The following is a 20,079-nucleotide window of genomic DNA, read 5'->3' as shown; positions in this document are numbered from 1 at the left end:
TCTTATCTGTTAACGGAACAGAAGCGAAATCATTTGGTCACACTAAACTAAATTCAAATTGAAAATACAATTCTTTTGTATAATACCGATTTATTTTGGGTCTGGCATAAAGCAAAATAAATGCATTTAATCACAATTGAGGCAATCTACAGCTCGTTGCGCTGCGTTTTGGAGGGATTTTCTGATGTCTGTCGAGGGAATTCCTTGTGGGAAAGAATTTCCTCGGCTGCTTCATCGACAAGATGCACAAATTCCTTCACATCAAAGCTATAGTTGGTGAACTTGGCGTGTGCGCCGCCCTCGGGATGATGACCCTCGTCCTGTGGGTACACCAAGTCCCGCTGCTCCCAAGTGCGGTAGCGAACGCCACGTAGGCGAGCCAAGTCCTTGTAGCAATTCGGATCCTCGCAGTTGTACAGCTCGAAAATGCAGGCCCAGTTGGGCAGGAAGAGCAAGTGCGTCAGGCCAGCGCCATGCATGCCGATGAGTATGTCCGTGTTTCGTGTGATGGCCAACTGGTTGGTGAAGGAGAGCCTGCCGGGGGAACTCATTAAACGGAAGCCCAAGGAGCATATTTAAACATTTTTTACCTTTCATAGGAAACGCGCTGTACATCGTACTTATCGTTGGCCTCCAGGGGGGCCAGCAGCTCGTCTTCATTCAGCACTTGCCGGTACTTTGTGCGGCGCGATAGATATGTTATTCTGATCTTTTGCTGTGGCGGCTTGTAGGGAATCTGCAGGCGGTGCAGGATGAACTCGGAGAAGGCGCGGAAGAGGCCACTATTCGAGCAGCCTTGGATCTAAAAGAAGAACACCTTAGAAATATCGTGTCACACGTTTGCCTCCACTTACTATGGGTGTATTGTAGAACAAGCCAAAGATCATCCTGGGCAGCAGCGGCAGCACAACGTTCTTGAAGCATACTCGCTTGCCCTCCACATCGCTGAGTGTCCACACTGGTCTTTGCGAGAAGGCCTTGAATGTGTCCCTGAACGGCGAATCGTACGGGTAGGTCTCCCAAATAAGAATCTGCACATCCGTGTTGAAGGCCGCCGGATGCGACTGGTTGACAAAGAGCGAGGCATACAGGTTGAAGAAGTCGCAGAAATGATGATACATGTTGTACGTGGCATCGATTTTCATGATGAAAGTGGGCGTATTCACCACCACATCGCAGAGCCCACTCTCCAGAACGGGATGGGGTAAAACATCAAAATTGCGCAGCTCCGGACCCCAGGACTGCAAAGCCGATCCAATGTGCTCCATTTCGCCCGACAGTCGAGTCCGATTCAACTTGCAGTGCCCCAGCAGCTGTCCTGGTCCCAGCACATCCATATGGTAACGAATGCGCTCTTCCCGCTTCTCCAAGCCCCGAAAGTCGAAGAGGAGATTCCGCCCACGACAAAAGCGCAGGTAGTGCGTGCACTCGAGCGAGGAATCGCCCAAATAGGTTGGCACGCATTGCGGCGTCAGCTGGGAGAGCTGCTCCTGGATGTACCCGAAGTCGGCCTGGTTGTAGAAGGTCCTAACCTGTGCCTCCTTGCTCCTGGCCCAGCCGGTATGCTCCCCAGGGCACTGGGGCGTCTGGAAGCGACCAGCCGGCGTGCAGTCCCGCTCGTGGCCCCAGCAGGCGGATGAAATGGTGCCTTTTCCGGTGAGATTCGTTGGCAGCTGTTGTTTCAGCTTAGGAAAGGTGTTAAGGTACCGGATGAGGTGCTCCGACGGTAGGCTGGGTAGGGAGAATCCATCGAGGTGCTTGACGTCCTCCGCCAGGGACAAGTGCAGTAACCCAATGAGTATTGGCAGGATTGGCATCTTGGGTTTAGTTTTATCTACTTAAGTACTTCGTTGCGTGCGACTTTCCAGCGATTTCCCTGCGACTTCTCACGCTTTCCACGGCAGCATCTTCAGGTGCATTTCACGGCCAGCGATGATGATGATCTCACCTGGCCTTAAGCGGCTAGAAGACGATTATGAGCGGGATAATGTTATTGTCCATGTTAATTGTTCGCCAAAGAAAAACCAGTCCACCAGTGTGACCGTTCGCGATCTTAGAAACCCAGCAAAAACGCACACTCCGCAACACCTAAATAGGTATTGTACTTAAATGTAACTATAATTTTTTAAGTAATGTTTACATAATCAATTGTTGTTTTAAATTGTAACCCATTTATTTGGCACTTATTGAATCGTTTTAGTGACTATTTGTTTCAAGGACATCTATTGCTGTGCCGCATACTGTAGGGATTAGAAGGTTGTAAGCTTCGATAGATATTAGCGTGTTCGTAAACCATTTTAGACCGTTATTTTAAAACGAATTTTTGAATGGATTCACACTATTCCGGACAATTGATGTTATTCCTGATGAGTTGCTGAATGTAATCCTGCAGATGGGGCGATATTAAAGTGGCTGCAGTCACGTTGTTGCTGCAAAAGGTTCCGTGGTCGCCGGAACCCACATTTCGGCTAACCACAGCCACCAGGCACTTGTGGTTGTCCAAGCCGCAGGTGGTGATAACTCCACTGCCACTGTCGCCTTTGCACAGAGTATAGCCGTCATGCAGGACGACGTTGAGGTCACCATTTCTGGGCTCACTTAAGCGGCCATAGACCGTCGCCAGGTAGCCATCGGAGTTCCAAGAGCTCACCATCGCATCGCCAATGAGATCCAAATGAGAACCCACATTGTAGGGCAGACAGACGATCCTTTGATCTTGCTTAAAATCCATCCGCCTCTCCAAGACAACGATTCCAACGTCGTATATGTGATTGATCTTGCTGTAGGCGCTGTGCTCCAGAATCACCAAATGAATAGTATATGTTTTCTCGTAATGTAATGATAACTTACCCGTAAACCTCAAGATTTCTAACTCTGTGTAGGTACTTGGGATCCATGGAGGCGGATCGGTTGCCCGTGGGGCCCACTAGGAAGTTCTCCGGTCTGGAATTCCTATCATTTAGGCAGTGGGCTGCCGTGAGCACGATATCCAATCGGATTAAGTTACCGGTACACACGAATTCGTGCCTGCTTGTCGTGCTGTTCCACTTGTAAATCGGAACTAACCAGGAGGCTTGCAGTGAATCCGTGGCATCGCCTCCTTTGCTCATCGTTACCTCCGAGTAGTTGAGTCGGTGGTTGCACTCGTAGTTGCAGTGCCGCTCCTGCTTTTCGCACAGATCCCTGAGACCCTCCCACTCGCCATCCTCTGTGCACTTCACCCTCATCGGATCCGAGGTCTTGTGGATGAAGCCACTAGCGCATTCGAATTTCACATGGGTGTTCGGTACCAGGGAGTACTTGTCCTGGCAGTTGATCGGCGAGCCATTGTCGCCATTATAACACCTCGGTGTCAGGCTATACATCTCGGAGATCTGCTCTGGACTGCAAAGATCTGGAATTTTCAATAAGCTCATTAACATTGGAACCTACAAAGTAGAGAATATACTTACTGGTACATCGGGGATGAAAGTCCATTTCGATCCACGTTTTATTGGCTTGACATGTGATAGGTTTATCCTTAAATTCGTATGGCAAGAAAGTCAGATCCTCTAGGCATCGGAAGGTCACTCTGGAATTTCGAATGGGCGGCAAGGCTATGGATTCACCATCGTCGTTCCAATTGATGATGATCATAGTTTCGTTGTTGTACCAGTTAATCGGACAACCATTTGTGCCGTTTGTGTCGGGGTTTCTGTTGACCGGCTTTCCGATGCACGGCGGAAAGTCATGGTGCCAGGAGCCATTGTTCATGCACACGTTCCAGGACTTCCGGTCGGAGTTCCAGCACTGAACTTCCGCCGCTTGATTGGCATAAACGAAGCGCAGTGCGTTGCGCCTTTGAAAGACAGTTCTGTTGGAGAACCTGTGCTCCAGTGTCTCGTGGCAAGCAGCCGGCGGAACCTCCTTCCAGTTGATGGCATTCCCACAAACATTGGACAACTCATCGGAGCCGTCCAAGCAGTCCATCTTGTTGTCACACAGGTCCTTGCTGTCCAGCAAAACTCCGTTGGCGCACTGGAAACACTTGTTTTCCTCGCAGGTCTGCATACAGATCTCCAGGGATTCATCTCGTCCGTTGGAGCAGTCGATCACGTTGTCGCATTTCGCCGAATGAGGCACACACTCCCCAGGAAGGCACTCCAAGTCCTTTTGTCTGTCAAAATATGGGAAGTACGAAATGTAACACCCTTTGCCACTGCAATGTTCCTTACCCAGTGCAGTTGCCTCGAAATCTCTCTTCCAGTTTGCCCGGATCACTTCCACACACCTGTGGCAGCTCATCGGATCCATCAGAACAGTCGACGATGCCGTTGCATGCCAATCTGCCCGGAATGGCTGCCCCCGTCGCACAGTGGTACTTATCCGCCATCATGTCCGACAGATGGACCTTGCAGACAGTGAAAGACTCATCGCTGGCATACAGACAATCCGGTTTGGCGTCACACAGACCATCGATGGGAATGCACCTGCCATCCTCTGGGCACTCGAACTCCTCATCCTCATCGCAGCCGTCGGACAACCCGAGAAACCATATGAACATCAGTGCCAGCAGCACTCCCTCAAAGCGAAGCAGAGGATGCGACATTCTTGACCGGCTATCGCCACCAAACTGAACGGCGGCAGATAACCCAAGCTGGTTTCCTTCGCTCGCCGGTTACTCCACTCCACACTTGGGACATAATCTTAACTTGCTCTTCGTTTGGATAAAGATAAACACAATGAGGCAACGCTCGGTCCGGAGTATAATTGAACTTAGGCATGCTCTTGTATTTAAAAAGTTTACAGCGTGTATAAATAATGATTTACGAGTACCTAGCGTAATGCTTAGCCACGAAAAATAATATGTATAATTGTTAAATTAATTAATTAGAATAAACAGAGAATTACATACAATCAACTAATAGATAACTAATTATCACTTTTAAAAAATGAAGAATTGATTTAAAAAATTATTACAATTTAAATTAGCATTAGAGAAGAGGCTGCACATAATAGCATGGTTTTGTATAAACATATAACTAGGGATGCGTGTCCGCACTTCTGACCCTCACATCAGTTCAGATCAGACGAAGACGCGCATCAAGTCGCTGCTGGTTGGAGTGGAGTTGCCTCCCGGATTGGAACTGTTCCCCTTCCAGGGAGGATTGCTGTTGGCGCTGGGAGTGTTGCTGCTGTTCAGATTGCTGATGTTGTTCATGTTGCTGATGTTCATGTTGCTGCTGCTGTCGGACAAGGTGCGCAGCAGCTGCTTCTTGAGGAGCTGCTGCGGCGAGTGGCTCTGACTTTGGCTGGCGTTGTGGTTGCTCTGGAGCGGCAGGGTGAAGCTGGGGCGGCCGAGGGGCTGCAACTGCTCCAGCTTGCCGGCCAGCAGTCGGCGGCGTTTCTCGTAGAAACTGAAGGTCAGCTTGTTGTCCTCCTCCTTCTCGCGTTCCTTGTCCTTCGTCGGCTGCTCGCCGCCATCCTCGCTATCCGGTGGTGGCTTCTCCTCCTTCTTCACCTTTCCCATTAGCAGCTCATTCAAACGCTTGGCCGTCATGACGCCCGGCGATCCGCTTGATCCACCACCAGCTTTTCCTCCTACCAGCGCCCTCTTATTGCACCTCAATCGATCTTGTGCAATGACATTCGATCGCTGAGCGTAAATGGTTCTTCCCGAAGCGGGATTCTTACCCGGCAAACCGTTGCTTAACGCTGGCGAGGGTGGCGGCGGTGTGCGGGCCAGCTGACCGACCACGCCCAGATGACTACCACCCGACAGGGATAGCAAATTGTTGTTCGCCTTCCGCGTGGTCAGCAGGTTCTTGCGGAAGGTGACTCCCAGGCCCTGGGGCAACTTCACCATACCAAACGTGTTCATGGCCAAGGGACGAGGCGCTCCGGAGTACAACATCACGTTAAAGTAGCTGTCCTCGTGGTATTTGGCATTGGCCAGCGATGGATGATGATTGATTTGAGGATTTGTTGTGGGTGGCTGGCTGGCGGCCTTGGCCTCCAGCTTAACAGTCTTTACGGTGTCGCTAACAGTCTCCAGTTTACTGAACTCAAAGTCGCTCAGTTCATCCGCCAGTTGGTTTGCCTCCGTTCCAGAACCCAAGTTGGTTTGTATGCCGCCCGATTGCACGACATTCACGTCCACGTTTTCGTAGCCCGCGTTGGTTAGGAATTCCGCTAAGACCTTCTGCTCCAGCATGGAAACGGGATTCGACTCGGTGATCTCGTATATAATACTGGGCAGGATCATGTGCTCCTCCAGCTGCTGTTGCTGTGGATTGACCATTGCCTCATCCGTCAGGGACGGTACGTTGTAGACGCTGAACTGGCGCTGCTGCTCGTGATCCTGAAGCTTCTGATCCTGCTGCTGCTGTTGTTGCTGCTCTTGCAGCTGCTGTTGCTCGAGCATCTGCTGCTGTTGGTAGATCAGCTGCTGCAACTGCATGGCATCGATGGTGGTCAGCTCCTGCTGATGCTCTTCCTCCCCATAAACCTGCTGAACCGCTTGCTGCTGGTAGACGGCGTAATCCTCGCCAATGGTTCCGTCCTCAAAGCGCAGCCTTTTGGTGGCCTGTGCGGGATGCGATAGAGCTCCATTCTGCGCTTGCTGCTGTGACTGCTGTTGCGATGTGTCCAGAGCGCTCTCATCGAAGTTATTCAGAATCTCGTTGATAAGCTTGCTGTCCAGCATTTCGTCGAGCGTCTGCGAAATGGAGTTCTCGTCGGAGGTGTTGGGCAAGGGCAGTTCTTCCTCATCGGGCGCCACCTGCTCGGCGGAAACCGCTCCCGTGATGGAAGACACTGCCTGGTCCAGCTCACTGAGCACTTGCTGCTGCTCGTAGGAATTCACCAGAGACTTATCTTTGTTCTTTTCCTTATCCGCTTTTATTCGATGATCGCTGGAGCCCTTCAACTGAAGAAGATTTCGGTATTTGTATCATTGCGTTATTATATTTACAATTATATGAAATACCTTTTTCTTTGGCTGCAGCTCAGGCAGCTTTTCCGCATCCGTCTGAAGCTGGGCAGGTGAATAGTTGACCCCCATCGCCACCTCGCTGGATGCCGCTGCTAACGTGGGAGTGGGCGGTAAGCTGCAGGATGAGTTGCTGGAGGAGGAGAACACGGTTATGGCAGCCGGAGCAGCACCCACAGATGGTGGCTCCTCCTTAACAACAGCAGCGACGACGGGAGGAGCGGCTATGGCCGAACTCTTCTTCGATCCCTTGGACTCCTTGTGATTGGACTCCAGCAGGGCCGGAGCTGGCGAGGAGTGGTGGCGGTTCTTTGACGACTTGGAACGCGACCTACTTCCGGCGGAAGTGCTGCTGCTGCCCTTAGACGAGGAGGAACTGCTACTTTTGCTGCTGCTGCTCTTGTGACGCGACGAAGACGAGGACGAGGTGGTGCTGGATGAACCCGCAGCAGCCGGATGCTGCAGTGAAGCCGAGCTGCTGGACCCGTTCGAGCAGCTGGAGAGCGTCGAGGCCGAAAGTGTGTCCGTGGGCGAACTTGGCACAATAGCCCCGCCCTCCTGGCTTATCTCCGTGGCAGTGAGACGAGAGTCGCTGGATATGGTTGTCCCATTGGGATTGGGATTCACCTTGCTGGATGTGGCCTCCCAGACGCTAGGATGCTGCAGCGCAATGTGGTGCTGAAAACCTGCCTTCGTGTAACATCCCGAGCAGGAACTACAGAGTACTATATCGCGGCTGGCCAGCTTCGGCGCCAGATCGTAGTAGGCCATGTCCGCCGATTGCAGACGCTGGACCTGCACCTTCGCCTGTTGATCTCCGCCGGCGGAGGAGTTCTTTCCACCACGCAGATACGTCTTCTCAGCCGTTCGCAGTTGCTTGATGACCTTTTCCATGTCGAAGACCTGCTGCCACTTTTGGCCCTGCAGGCTAAACAGGGATAGTCCCGCCGATCCCGAGCCGGAATTGGAGCCGGCCGACGAGTCCGGCTTCCACATTCCCGACACCTTGTGCTTGGTTCCATTTTCCGGATAAGCTCCACCACCGGCGGGGGCCACATCGTTCAGGGGCATTCCGGACAGAAGCTGTGCTCGCGGGATCCGGGGATTCGGTACACTCGAGCAAAATTGCCCCTAAAGCACCTGCAAAACAGGATTGATTTATTAGTTTCAGAGAAACTTTGATAGTGACAGCTATAGATGCTGATACTACATCGCTGATAAAAAACATCACAAAATCGGGACTAAGCACCACGAACCCCGGACCACGGAATCCTATCGAAATGACCTTGTTAAAATCATGACTAGATTTAATACATTTAATATATTATATTACATATGCATGTTTTGAATCACCACCAGGCGAGTTTAACCCTAAAACTCAAATTTAATCTTAAAGGTATATCTCAAGAAGATTACAACTTTATTAGATTTAGATTTTGATTTAGTTAGGCATAGAGTATCTTTACATCGGCTTAAAGTAAATTAAAACAAGAACAATCATTTAGAATTAATTATTTATTTTTCTTTTTTTTTTATATTAAAATAATTATAATTTTATGGTGCACGTTAGGATTAACATAAACCGAACCATCGTAATTCAATGAATAGATATCAGCAGAACCCACTTATACATATACAACATATCCATTGACCACAGGACCCTGACCCTGAATACATATGTACATACATACATATATATATTTTATTAGCAACGGAAAAGTATTGTACACTGCACAAACCACTTGTGGAGGGTGTGAAGACTGTACGTCTTTGTGTATTTCTATGCGGATATTGCCATTTTTGAATGAATCTCGAAATTTAACAAACTGTTGTTTTTGATATCGTAAATTTTCAGCGAAAGCTTACAGGTGAGTGCTGCCCCCGCCCCCGCGAGCGCCTACCCTTGGTACCCACACCCCTTGGGCTGGATCAGCTGTTTTTGACAACCGCTACTCGAGTGGCGCCGTCTCGCTCGCACTGCCGCACACATGCGCAGCCACTCACACCGACGCACAACACACTCACGCACTTACCCACACCAATGCAACACAAACAAAGCACACGATTGAAAATCACAAAATAAAAATCACTTAAAATGCTCGCAAGCAATTTTAGTCGAATGCCGAATGGTATCGGCATGAAATGACACTTACGTCGTTAACACACTTCCATGTTTTGATGTTTTTTTTTTTGTGGGTTTAGGTTACCGTTCTACCCTACCCGTGGATAAATCGGGTTTTTGGCCGGCCTCCGTGAGGGAAAACGCCAGGTCAACTCGAAAAACGCGAGTTGGTTGTATAGCCTAATTGATTCTTTAACGAAATCAATTAAAGCTTTCTAGTTTGTCTCGCGTTTTCGAGTTTAAAGAATGATATTATGAATATCGTTGTATTTGCTTAGGGATGACAATTCGCATCTCGTTACGTTACGTTGTATTGGTTGCAGCTGCAGATTAAGTGCGATAAGTTATCGATAGTCGTACAGGTATTCGTTGCATATGTAGTCGATATATTAATTACTTGCATTTCCGCTAACAAGTCAGTTGAATATATTTATGAATTAAAATCCTTTTAAAAAGATCTAACAAGCTATACTTAACATCTCCTATTTTTACAAGCGTTTATTTGCTGGCACAAAATATAACCATAATAAGCGTAACCTTAGTCATCTTCATCACTAAGCTCATCCTCCTCCTTTCTTCTAGACTTTTGCTCCAGTTCCTTGGCGTAGAGATCCTTGAAGGTTTCGTATTCCGGCAGGGTGACGTGGCAAATCTTTGTGGCAAAACTCTTCTCGGAAGTGTCCGTAATCTGATAGAGTTTGGGGTTCGTAGTCGGCTCATTTGGATCGGCTTTTGGAGGTCGTGGCTTAAAGAGGCCCAAACGAAGCAAAAACTGGTGGCGACAACGCAGCTCCTCGAAGGTCAATGTGAGGGCTGCTGATTTAACCAACTCCGGCACCTCAATGCGCATCACGTCTATGATGAAGTTCAGTTTCTCCTCAACACATACCTCGGATTGTGCTACCAAATCCGGACTGTTCATCAAACACTTCCACACATTTTTGCTGGTGGAGACGCGACTTTTAAGAAAGCCGATGTGGGAAAGTAACTGGTGGGAGTCGCTTACGTCCAGTAACTCGGGGTACTTTGTAAGGAGCAGGTGCAGTAGATTCTCTCCGAATTGACAGGCTCTCCAGATTTCCAGGCTGCTTATTATTTTGTCCGGCGTTCTTTTCAGAATCGCGGGGTTACCGGTAACTATTCTAAGGAAATTCACTGTTTCCAAACCGTGGTTTTGAAAAGTTTGATGGGCCCTTCGCCAGATTTCAGGTGAGAATACAGATAACGTGGGTTCTATTTTGATGGCTTCATCGATGTGAATTTGTTCAAGCTGCAATATCTTGGGCGTTGCCAAGTGCCTTATGTGATGTAACTGGAAAGTAACACATTATATCTAATCGCTATCTAATGTATCCAAGATAAACTTACGTTTGGCTTTTGTTTTAATACAGCTTGAGTGTTAAATAATAGTTTTCGCAGCATTTTTGCCGATGTCCTCTTAAATCGGCGAGCAAAACAATGAACAGCTGATCTCTTCTTCTTTACAATGACACTCACCGAGAAACGCGAGAAGCGGCATGTTTAGCTGGTACACCCACCCTAAGCGTCAAAAGCTTAGTTGTCTATTAAATCACACGCTTCGAATTGTTATTCTCGTCGGGTGCACAGCAAATTGTTTATAAATAGAACTGTCGCGCATAAAAAACAACAGTGGAAAGTTTTATCGTTTAGTTCTGCTACAAGTTCAGCGTAAGTTTTTTCTTGATATTGTACATGTATACATACATGTGTGTGGGAGTTCAACTATATCATAATTATAATCAAATTTTGGAAGAGATATAGCTTATTGTTATAAACAAAGTACTACCCGGCTTATTTAACAAAATAAAATAGTTTCCTTTTTATACGCAAAGAATGAAAAGTAAATAGCTAAATTATTTGTTGCCAGTTGGAACCGTACAAGTAAATAAATATGTACATATGTATGTAGAAAACTACATGTAAACTGATCGATACACTGATAAAAATCTATATTCAAGTGAAACAGCCTTAACCAAATTTATATATGGATTTGAAATGTATTTTAATATTTCTTTTGAATACATATATATAAAACCATACACAAAAAACCCAATTAATAAATTGTTGATATTGCAAAGTGATCATCCAGAAATTCATCAAGAGAATTAAAATGGTATTTTTGTAATAAGCTTTTATCTCTGTGTATCAGGGCGAACGTGACAAGTGTTTTTACTTAATGAGGAAACTATTGGCCAGGAGAGGAGGGCTCGTTCGATCAGTGATAACTTTGAATTCCCGTACAGGTGGCATCCAGAATAATTCAAGTAATGCTCAAACAAGGTCGAACTCAATAACATTGTGAAATAGCACAATTACTTCTGGTCGATTTTCATTCAAACAATTGGAAAGAGATAAACTGCCGGTGGGGAGTGAGATAAAGCGTTCGATTCTCTCGCATTATCTCTGATAAGGAGGGCTCTCTGCGGATTCCACCCATATTTAACTAACAATCCACTCGGCTTGCCACTCATTCGCAGTCCGCTCCACAATCCAGCAACATGTCGAAACTAATCCGTTGGGGAATCGCTTCTGCCGGCAAGATCAGCGAGGACTTCGTCATCGCGCTCAGCACCCTGCCCTCCAGCGACCACAAGGTCCAGGCTGTAGCCGCCCGAGCTCTTGATCGCGCCCAGGAGTTCGCCACCAAGCACGGCATTCCCAAGGCCCTCGGAAGCTACGACGAGCTGGCCAAGAGCACCGATGTCGGTGAGTACAACTTAAAGTACATAACAAACTGTTCAGAAGAAATGTAAAGATATGTAATGGAATTCTGCAGATGTGGTCTACATTGGCACCCTGAATCCCCAGCACTACGAGGTCGCCTTGCTGATGCTGAACAATGGCAAGCACGTTCTCTGCGAGAAGCCGCTGGCCATGAACAAGAAGCAGGTGGAGGGCATCCTGGCCGCTGCCAAGGCAAACAAGCGCTTCTTCATGGAGGCCGTGTGGTCGCGATTCTTCCCCTCGTACCAGCGCGTTAAGGAGCTCATCTCCAGCGGACAGCTGGGCCAAGTCAAGGATGTGGAGGTCAACTTTGGCTTCCCTCTGGCCCATGTGGATCGCTTGCAGTGAGTACACAGATCATTCATAGAATAACAATTACTTATGGATCATCATCACTAAAAGGAAACGCGATCTGGGAGGCGGTGTGGTCTACGATCTGGGTATTTACACCATCCAGGTCTCGCAGTGGGCATTCCAGGAGAAGCCGGAGAAGATCGAGTCCAAGGGAACCCTGAACGCCGAGGGCATCGACGATGATGTGAGTGCCACCTTGACCTACAGTGGTGGGCGCACTGCTCGCATGCGCTTCTCCTCCAAGGAGAAGCTTGCCAACACCGCCGTGATCAAGGGCACCAAAGGACAAGTTACAGTAAGTAATCTAATCGATCGCGATTGAACAGAAGCTAATAGTCTACTATTATCTATCAGCTGATTGACTTCTGGACGCCCAACAAGCTCATCGACATCGATGGCCAGGTGAAGGAGTGGCTGCCTCCAAAGGGCAAATACGCGACCAACTACGACAACTCCGAAGCCATGCGCTATGAGGCGGAGGCAGTGCGTCAGTCCATCATTGCCGGCGATGTGGAGAACAAGAACGTCACCTACGCCGACAGTCTGCTCTTCGCCGAGATCGAGGACACCATCCGCAAGCAGATCGGTGTGCTGAACAAGTACGATGAGCAGTAAATGTAGATTTTATAGATAAACGTGTAACCCTAACATAATAAACAGAACTTTTTACAAACAATATATATTTCAAATAATTATTTTATAGGAAAGCAATATATTTCAAAGTTTCTAGCTGGTCTTGTTAAAAGTTTGCCCCCCCTGTTGTATTTTGTTCAATGCCCCACTCTAGATCAAGGATTAGCAAACAGTGCGATAAGGGGAGCTATTGATTGTGAAACGGCAGCGATGACATTCCCACTAGGTCGAACTCTGCCTGGGGTGTAACTAAAGTGGCTGACTTGGCAGAATTCCCGATCACGTTTCTGCCGCATGATACCGTCTTTTAATTTAGGGGCTGGTAAAAAAAGCGCAGGGGTTCCTTATCTCAAGGTTCCCTAATGTCTACCCACATATCTCTAATATAGATTATACCACCAAGTCTGCTCTAATTTATATTACATTTCCAGAAGTTCTTAATATTCCTGTGCTAACTTTTGAAAACTATCTGTAAGCTTTTTAGTTCTCATTATTATCTAATATTTGAACGTTTTGTACCCCAACTGTACTTTTCACAAGTTTAATAGGCGTTTTGTAGATAATGATCAAAAAAGGGGGCTCGTCTTAGTTCTGAGAGATAAGATAAGTGCAATTGCGTAGAATAGTTCTATAGTACTTCATAGCAAGGGCTCTTTAGAGATTCGAAAACCTTGTGATCAGTTTGGAAACCCTACGGTCCTTAGCAATAGAAACCTATGGTTCAAAGTCATTAAAAAGGATAAGGAACATGGATAATATAAATACGGGATGGTCTATATTCTATAGGGTTTATAGGAAACCGAGACGAGTCGCCCGAAAATGCAACTACAGAGCGCCAGTGTGCGGATCTGGGTGGTTCCTTATCAACCGGAATGCAATGGAATACGAAAATTGCAATGAATGCAGATGCCAGGGACTGATAGGAGACCCTCGGGACTGGCACTCAGTATCATTATCATGGCGTCAGTAGCTGCCCGGACACGGGCCCGCGCGAGACTCGACTCAAAAGCAGAACGGATACCCACATAGCATACAGCACATCTGGAGTCGTAGAGTCGCAATGCAGAGCCAGGCGAATCTGAACTGGGGCATCGCGGCAGCGGGCAGGATAACGCAGGACTTTGTAACCGCCCTGGGAACCGTGGAGAAGTCCCGTCACGTAGTGGTGGCCGTGGCCGATGTGGATGGCCAGCGGGCGCAGCAGTTCGCCCAGAGGAATCAAATACCCAGGCACTACGATGGCTTCGATGCACTGGCTCTGGATCGAGAGGTGGATGTGGTGTATGTGGGCACCCTCAATCCATTCCACTACGCTGTCGTCCATCTCATGTTGGCGAGGGGTAAAAACGTGCTCTGTGAGACTCCCATGTCCTTGAGCGTGGAGCAGGCCAAGGAGCTGTACACCTTGGCCGAGCAGCGTGGAGTGTTCCTCATGGAGGGTAATAATACCATAGAGCGCACTAAACAGAAGTAGTAGTTGATAATGGTTTGCTTTCAGGCATGTGGTCACGCTTCTTTCCCAGCTACGATCGTCTAAGGGAACTCCTGAACAACGACGTCATTGGGGAGGTGACCCAGGTGAAGGTACAGCACGGCTTTCGCCTGGCCCACATGGAACGGGTGTGCAACCGATCTCTGGGCGGGTCGATCCTCATGGACATCGGCATCTACGCCCTGCAGCTGGGTCAGTTCGTTTTCGGTGTATCTCCCGTCAAGATCCTGCCCAGCGGAACGCAGCTCAACAAGGAACGCGTGGATGTTCAGATCGAGTTCATGCTGGACTATGGCGATGGTCGCCGACTGGTGGCTCTGGTAACCGGACTGGAGAATCTGGAAAACGATGCCGTCATCACGGGCACCAAAGGCGAGATTAAGGTGAGCTTATCTCCGAGTATTTCCGGATCTGACCCCTGGATCAGGGGATTATCAATGCAGCTGTCGTAGCTCTACTGTGTATCTCTTCCAGCTGTCCAACTACTGGTGCTGCACCCAGCTGAGCCGCTCGAATGCTCCTCCCGAATCCTGGCCTCTGCCACGGGCCAAGTTTGATTTCCACTACACGAACACCTGCGGACTGAGGTACGAGGCGGAGGAAGTGCGTCGCTGCATAGAGAAACGCCTGCTCGAGAGTCCCAAATTCACGCACGCCGAAAGTCTGGAGCTAGCAGCCATTGCGGATGAGATCCGACGGCAAATCGGTGTGGTATATGATGTGTGAGCTGTGAAGAACTCTTAGTAATTAATAAATACTTGAATTTCATCATCAATACATCACAAATCAGACATCTTGTTACAATAACCACGATGAATCTACAAACTATCTTTAAAATACATCGATATTTCATATGGCGCAATGCTGATATTTTGTATTCAATATTTATTTAAATAATTGCAATTATTTTTTCGTTTTTATTTTCCTTTTGTCGTTATCAAGTTGCATATACGTATTTCTACATCGTACTGCATGTTGTAGGTTGTTTTTTTCTGTGTTTTTCGCCAAGTGTTGTTGGTTCATTGGGCCTAATACACTAAGGGCCAGAAATAAGTAACTTAAGAGCTAAATGAATACTTAAACGCAGCTAAATCGAGGATAAATCTACAAAAGTATGTAATCAGATTGGCTTCACAACTAAATGCAAAATGCAAAACACAAAATCGGTTAACAAGCGATTTCAGTTAAGCTGGGCTAAATCAGATTTGACACAGAATGGTAAGGAAAGGGAGTTGGGGCTCTCAGCTCATTAAATTCATTGGAGCAACGCAAGTAGTAACGACTTTAGAAAGTGTCCTTCCTCAATTTGTTCGTTTTAGATTACAAAATTAAAGTTGAGTAGGAAGGGACTTGATTTTGCGAAGTGAACTTAACTTAAGCAACAAAGTAACTAAACTACAGTATGCACTTAGAGACTAATTCGAATTTAACAATAAAATGATTTATACAAGGCGGCTTGAGTCCGATTAGATGACTCTCGCCGCTACTGAAGAGGCCTCCTGAAGTCGATGAGTGACGCCTACGATGTTTATTTTGATTACTGCCCCTGCTTATCCATTTGCAGCCCAATCCATTTCCAGCCAAGCCCGCCGCCGCCTTAAACGTAATGAAGTCTTTTGCTGTGTAAAATTGCTATAAAAACTATTCTCAGCTCTCAGCTGCCTCCTCGGGTTTCGATCGAAGGGTGGGTCTCTTGGTGCTTTGCACAATTCTCAGGGAAATTGTTATGGCAACAAAGGGTACAATTTCAGTGGCTCCAGAGGCTCCAGAGTTTCACTTCGGCAAAAAAATGTTGGTGTCGTTTTACATATTCTTTAACATAAGCACTATAAATGTAGAAAACTAAATATTTGTGGTATAGATAAACAAAATAAAATAAACAAAAAAAAAAAAAGATAAATACAGGATAAATAAAAGCGAAAATAAAAGCGATAATTAAAAAAGTAATTGCTTTAGATAATAAATTAGCCAACAATTCATAGTCTCTGAGAACTGCCCAAAAAAGTAATGATCCCATATATTCAAATCTAAATTCAACCCGAAAAATCGATTTGGTGATCTAGGAGGACTCGCTTGTTTCTAGATGATGCTGTTCCAGCGGCTGGCGTGGCTGAGGGGCTGATGGAGGAGCATGTGGAGCCGGCAATGCCATCGGTGGCAGCTTGCTCTCCACCACGGCGACAATGGGAGCTGGATTCACGAGCGGCGGGGGCAACGCCTCGAAACTCATGCATCCTCGCTGCTGCCCGTCGTCGACAATGGGCGGTGTATCGATAGAGTCGATGGTGGATGCACTGGACGAGGTCCTTCCACCGCTCAATCCTTCGGAGACGGCCACTAATGCGGCTGTGGTGTTGCGGTTGTGCTGCAGCAGATCGTTAATCTGTGAGAGGCGCGAGGAACTGGCGATCGGTGTGCTCAAACTGATAAATTCATTGCCACTGGCGGCTGCAGGGGAAGATGACACAGTGGCTGGCGGGGCTGTGGCTGTACCAACTGGATTGCCCACAAGTCGTGACGGCGAGGCGGAGGTGGAGGCTGCGGTCATGGAGACAGCGGTGGTCTGGTAGGGAACGTTGCTGGAGGCGGTGGTGGTTGCATTTCCGTACGGCGGCACCGAAGGCACCGCACAGGAGCTATACGCGCACGAACTGGGTGCTCCGGGGGCGACAGCGACAGCGGGTGACGCCGAATGCTGCTGATAGGCGGCCGTATAGGAAGTGATCTGTGATGGACAATTGATTAGCTGACATCATGTAGAAATATAAGCTTATATACAGATGCCACCATCAGTATTATTTAATCCTAATAAATAAATTTAACTAACCTGAGTGCTGCCATAGCTGAGCGACTGATATAGTTCTCCGTACGAGGGCGTGGCATTGGAGCCACTAGCAAAGAGTCCAGAGTCCAGGCTGTCCAATTGGGCGTAGCCCGCATAGCTCTGGCTCTGTGCCTGCTGCTGCTGGGGGATCAATTGGCCCGCAGTGGGCACTCCTGGCTGCTGCACCTGCTGTTGATAGTAGCTCACGCTGCTCTCGGGTGTGTAAGCTGGTGAAGCGTAGCCAGAGCTGTAGTTCGATTGCGTTTGCAGGAAGTACGCGGATGTTGAGGCAGCCGTTCCCACCGGGGAATAGCCAATGGTCTGTTGGGATTGTTGCTGCTGTTGCGGCTGAAGATGTCCTCCCTGGACGCCTTGAACCGAGCCCTGCCGCTGCTCGAGATCCAACCGCATCACCGTGTGTATATAGTGGGTTCGCACCCTTGTGGGATTGAACTCCACCCGGCCGACTGTGTTGCCGCAAGCTTCGCGAGTACATCCGCACGGAAACATGGCTCGATCTACTTGACATTTAATGCCCGCCTGGCTGCAGGCACAAGTCTCCGGATCGCAAAACTCCCTGCAGGAGCAGCCGCACACTTCCCTGGAGTTTCTGATATCGCGGCATTCGCTCTTCTCGCTGGCATCAATTTTGCGCACGCCCGCCGCTTTCAGCAGTGCCCTTCTCTGCTTGGGCGTCACCGGCTGTAGGAAGCCATTGGAACCGTCTTCGGCATCGGAGCCACTACCCTCGCTTAGGTAATCCTCCTCGGACTCCTCGCTGTCGTCGCTGCTGGAACCCCGAGGCTGGAGTTCTTGGTTCTGGCTGCGATGTGCCCGCCTCAACTCCGCTGCGTGCTCGGCCAGGGTCATCGTCTTAAAGCCTACATGCCTTGCACCCATGCCCAAGGTGCATCCACCCGCCGTTGGTACACAACTGAAGCCCTGTTGTCGTGGAAAGTAGAACACCTTCACTTCGTCAAAGTTGATGGAGCGCTTAGTCCGCTTCTGGGCGGCCACTGGAGGGGCAGACATGTCGGGCACCAGATCTATAGCATCGCTTTCCGAATCTTCGAGTCTCCGTTTAAGGTTGGACCTTATAGGCTTGGTTTCCACCTTTTTCTGGATTTCCGGCTCGGCTTCTTTCTCCGCCTGATCCTTGAGTAACGCGGAGGTTTCACTGCCTAAGCCAGAATCAGACCCACCATCTCTGAGCTCATCTTCTTTCGGTTTGGCGGGCTGGGCAGGCTCCAATGATACTTGGTTGTTGGACGCCACCTCCGCTGATCTGGTGGCCATTTCCGTCTCATTGTTCAACTTCAGCCAAAGGAGTTCGCCACTGGTGTCGACCTCCTCGTTTGTGGTGACTGACGCGGAGTCAAGAATGTTGTCAATTGCCAGTGGATCCTCGGACACTGCGTCGGAAGCTATTGAGGAGTTAAGATCCGCATCGCCCAGCACGATTATCTCATTATTGGGATAGTTCTCCAGTTCAAGGAACTGCTCCTCCAGTTCGGTGTCCGCCGGTCCGTGTGCAAAGTCCGCCAGTTCATCATCGAGCTGCTCAAGCGGCATGGGTAGGGAAGCCAACGCCTTGGCTTTTGCTGCGTGCACTTTGCTGGCGTCAATTATGGAGGTCTTGATCTGCCTCTCGATGTCGTCGTCGTCATCGTCCAGGTGGGGAAACACTTGCAGCTGATGCTGCTGCTCCTCCGGTTCGCTCTGATTATCCTTGTGATCCAGATTCCGCTGATCCTTCCTTTCGCCTTCGTCGTGGGCAGTTAAGATGGTGGTCCCCTCCCTTTGGCCGGCGGCCTTGTTTCCTGATGGGCTAAACATATTGGAGCCGCTCGCATTTTTTTGTATGTACGTAAATATTTTTTTTATAGGACTGAACATGCTATCCGCGTTGAGGTCCCTAGATCATTGAGTTTCCATTGGTCATCTGCAAGAAAGTAGGGAAACGGTTTTACATAATGTGTGGTGGAAATTTCCTTCGCAGGTAGCGAAAACGTCTAGATCAGGTGTGTATGTACAGTGTCCATTCGAGAGGGAGATCAGCCGGGAATGCAAAACTTTATTTCTGGGTAAATTCATTACACCTGTTTACGTTTCGTAAGAGCTCCTGACCACAAATCACACATCCACCAAAAAGATTGCCAAAAGCCTAATGGGTGTATCCTGTACCACTTATCTAAATATTTATAAATATTAATTTAGCTCATTTAAGCAACACAATATAGAAGTGGATATAAAAAATGTATTTTACTGCTCGCAAGAAATCAATTGTTTTCTGTGTACGTGTAATGGTTTAAAAATATATCATTCGCTTTAATGCTCCGCTTACTTGGATGTTCGCATTCTCGAGTGAGCACTGTGCTTGGATGGGTGTGCGTGTGCAGAATCCTTTGAAATCCTGGATCCCCGAGAATTTCGCACACGACAAAAGAGACCACCCGAAAAGTAGACACACCGCTAATCAAAATCAATATTGATTAGCTTCTTTTTTTGGGGGCCCACCTTTGCGGTTATATTTTCGCTGCCAGGCCAACGACAGGACTCGCAAGATCGGTGGGAATTATCCTTTTTGCAATTTGCGTTGCAGCTGCGACAAAAAACTGAGAGCGAGAGAGATGACGAAAGACGCAACTGTGTGCGTGTGTTTGTGCAAGTCTGTGCGAGTGTGTGTGTGAAGGAGGCGAATCAGGACACAAAGCTCGGTATTCTTTTATTAACACACTCACTTTACTCAGCGCCTGGCAACGCCCAAATTAATGATTTAGTTTTTAAAACTCATTTCGCACTTCCGAAAACTTTTTTTTAGTTTTTCACTTCTCTATTTCCTCGCAATGTTATTACTTCTTCTATTCAGTGTGCCCGCCGCTGGACCCGTGCAACATGCCAGTCCTGCACCGATCCCAATGTACTTAAAAATACCAGGC

General features: G+C 48.2%; 7 protein-coding genes across 12 annotated transcripts; 2 read left to right on the top strand and 5 right to left on the bottom strand.

Annotated features, from left to right (window-relative positions):
• Positions 1-73: 73 nt before the first annotated feature.
• LOC6730705 (EGF domain-specific O-linked N-acetylglucosamine transferase) lies at positions 74-2,046 on the bottom strand. The gene is made up of 3 exons (XM_002077839.4): positions 855-2,046; positions 591-802; positions 74-534 (listed from the first exon to the last, which is right to left on the bottom strand). Exons 1-3 carry the CDS (start codon positions 1,815-1,817, stop codon positions 147-149), a joined length of 1,563 nt encoding a protein of 520 aa, XP_002077875.2. The 5' UTR covers positions 1,818-2,046; the 3' UTR covers positions 74-146.
• A 118-nt stretch (positions 2,047-2,164) lies between these two features.
• Positions 2,165-4,626, bottom strand: LOC6730704. The gene is made up of 4 exons (XM_002077838.4): positions 4,215-4,626; positions 3,453-4,156; positions 2,851-3,394; positions 2,165-2,789 (listed from the first exon to the last, which is right to left on the bottom strand). The coding sequence occupies exons 1-4, from the start codon at positions 4,586-4,588 to the stop codon at positions 2,339-2,341; spliced, it is 2,073 nt and encodes a 690-aa protein (XP_002077874.1). The 5' UTR covers positions 4,589-4,626; the 3' UTR covers positions 2,165-2,338.
• A 118-nt stretch (positions 4,627-4,744) lies between these two features.
• On the bottom strand, positions 4,745-9,409 carry LOC6730703 (RNA polymerase II degradation factor 1). Of its 2 annotated transcripts, none has more exons than XM_016179430.3 (3): positions 9,124-9,409; positions 6,968-8,110; positions 4,745-6,907 (listed from the first exon to the last, which is right to left on the bottom strand). In XM_016179430.3, exons 2-3 carry the CDS (start codon positions 8,039-8,041, stop codon positions 5,066-5,068), a joined length of 2,916 nt encoding a protein of 971 aa, XP_016023141.1. In that variant the 5' UTR covers positions 8,042-8,110; positions 9,124-9,409; the 3' UTR covers positions 4,745-5,065. The 2 variants fall into 2 exon arrangements, with proteins under 2 accessions (XP_016023141.1, XP_016023140.1); XM_016179429.3 differs by lacking the exon at positions 9,124-9,409 and adding an exon at positions 9,004-9,086.
• A 48-nt stretch (positions 9,410-9,457) lies between these two features.
• On the bottom strand, positions 9,458-10,615 carry LOC6730702. The gene is made up of 2 exons (XM_002077836.4): positions 10,461-10,615; positions 9,458-10,404 (listed from the first exon to the last, which is right to left on the bottom strand). The coding sequence occupies exons 1-2, from the start codon at positions 10,512-10,514 to the stop codon at positions 9,631-9,633; spliced, it is 828 nt and encodes a 275-aa protein (XP_002077872.1). The 5' UTR covers positions 10,515-10,615; the 3' UTR covers positions 9,458-9,630.
• A 28-nt stretch (positions 10,616-10,643) lies between these two features.
• On the top strand, positions 10,644-12,869 carry LOC6730701 (trans-1,2-dihydrobenzene-1,2-diol dehydrogenase). The gene is made up of 5 exons (XM_016179153.2): positions 10,644-10,781; positions 11,591-11,819; positions 11,890-12,181; positions 12,240-12,486; positions 12,546-12,869. The coding sequence occupies exons 2-5, from the start codon at positions 11,612-11,614 to the stop codon at positions 12,804-12,806; spliced, it is 1,008 nt and encodes a 335-aa protein (XP_016023138.1). The 5' UTR covers positions 10,644-10,781; positions 11,591-11,611; the 3' UTR covers positions 12,807-12,869.
• A 924-nt stretch (positions 12,870-13,793) lies between these two features.
• Positions 13,794-16,210, top strand: LOC6730700 (trans-1,2-dihydrobenzene-1,2-diol dehydrogenase). 2 transcript variants are annotated; one of them, XM_016179155.3, is made up of 3 exons: positions 13,794-14,263; positions 14,323-14,699; positions 14,769-15,093. In XM_016179155.3, exons 1-3 carry the CDS (start codon positions 13,885-13,887, stop codon positions 14,871-14,873), a joined length of 861 nt encoding a protein of 286 aa, XP_016023137.1. In that variant the 5' UTR covers positions 13,794-13,884; the 3' UTR covers positions 14,874-15,093. The 2 variants fall into 2 exon arrangements, with proteins under 2 accessions (XP_016023137.1, XP_002077870.1); XM_002077834.4 differs by having other exon boundaries at positions 13,797-14,263; positions 14,791-16,210.
• On the bottom strand, positions 15,182-20,073 carry LOC6730699 (streptococcal hemagglutinin). Of its 4 annotated transcripts, none has more exons than XM_016179427.3 (3): positions 19,658-20,073; positions 17,144-19,082; positions 15,182-17,041 (listed from the first exon to the last, which is right to left on the bottom strand). In XM_016179427.3, exons 2-3 carry the CDS (start codon positions 19,034-19,036, stop codon positions 16,376-16,378), a joined length of 2,559 nt encoding a protein of 852 aa, XP_016023135.1. In that variant the 5' UTR covers positions 19,037-19,082; positions 19,658-20,073; the 3' UTR covers positions 15,182-16,375. The 4 variants fall into 4 exon arrangements, with proteins under 4 accessions (XP_016023135.1, XP_016023134.1, XP_016023136.1 ...); XM_016179426.3 differs by having other exon boundaries at positions 19,882-20,072; XM_016179428.3 differs by lacking the exon at positions 19,658-20,073 and adding an exon at positions 19,485-19,622.
• Between the last annotated feature and the right edge of the window lie 6 nt (positions 20,074-20,079).

Source organism: Drosophila simulans, chromosome 2L (genome assembly GCF_016746395.2).
Source record: "Drosophila simulans strain w501 chromosome 2L, Prin_Dsim_3.1, whole genome shotgun sequence".
NCBI lineage: Eukaryota > Metazoa > Arthropoda > Insecta > Diptera > Drosophilidae > Drosophila > Drosophila simulans.
The sequence above is the reverse complement of the archived record's forward strand: the minus strand, read 5'-3'. Positions and strand labels throughout refer to the sequence as shown.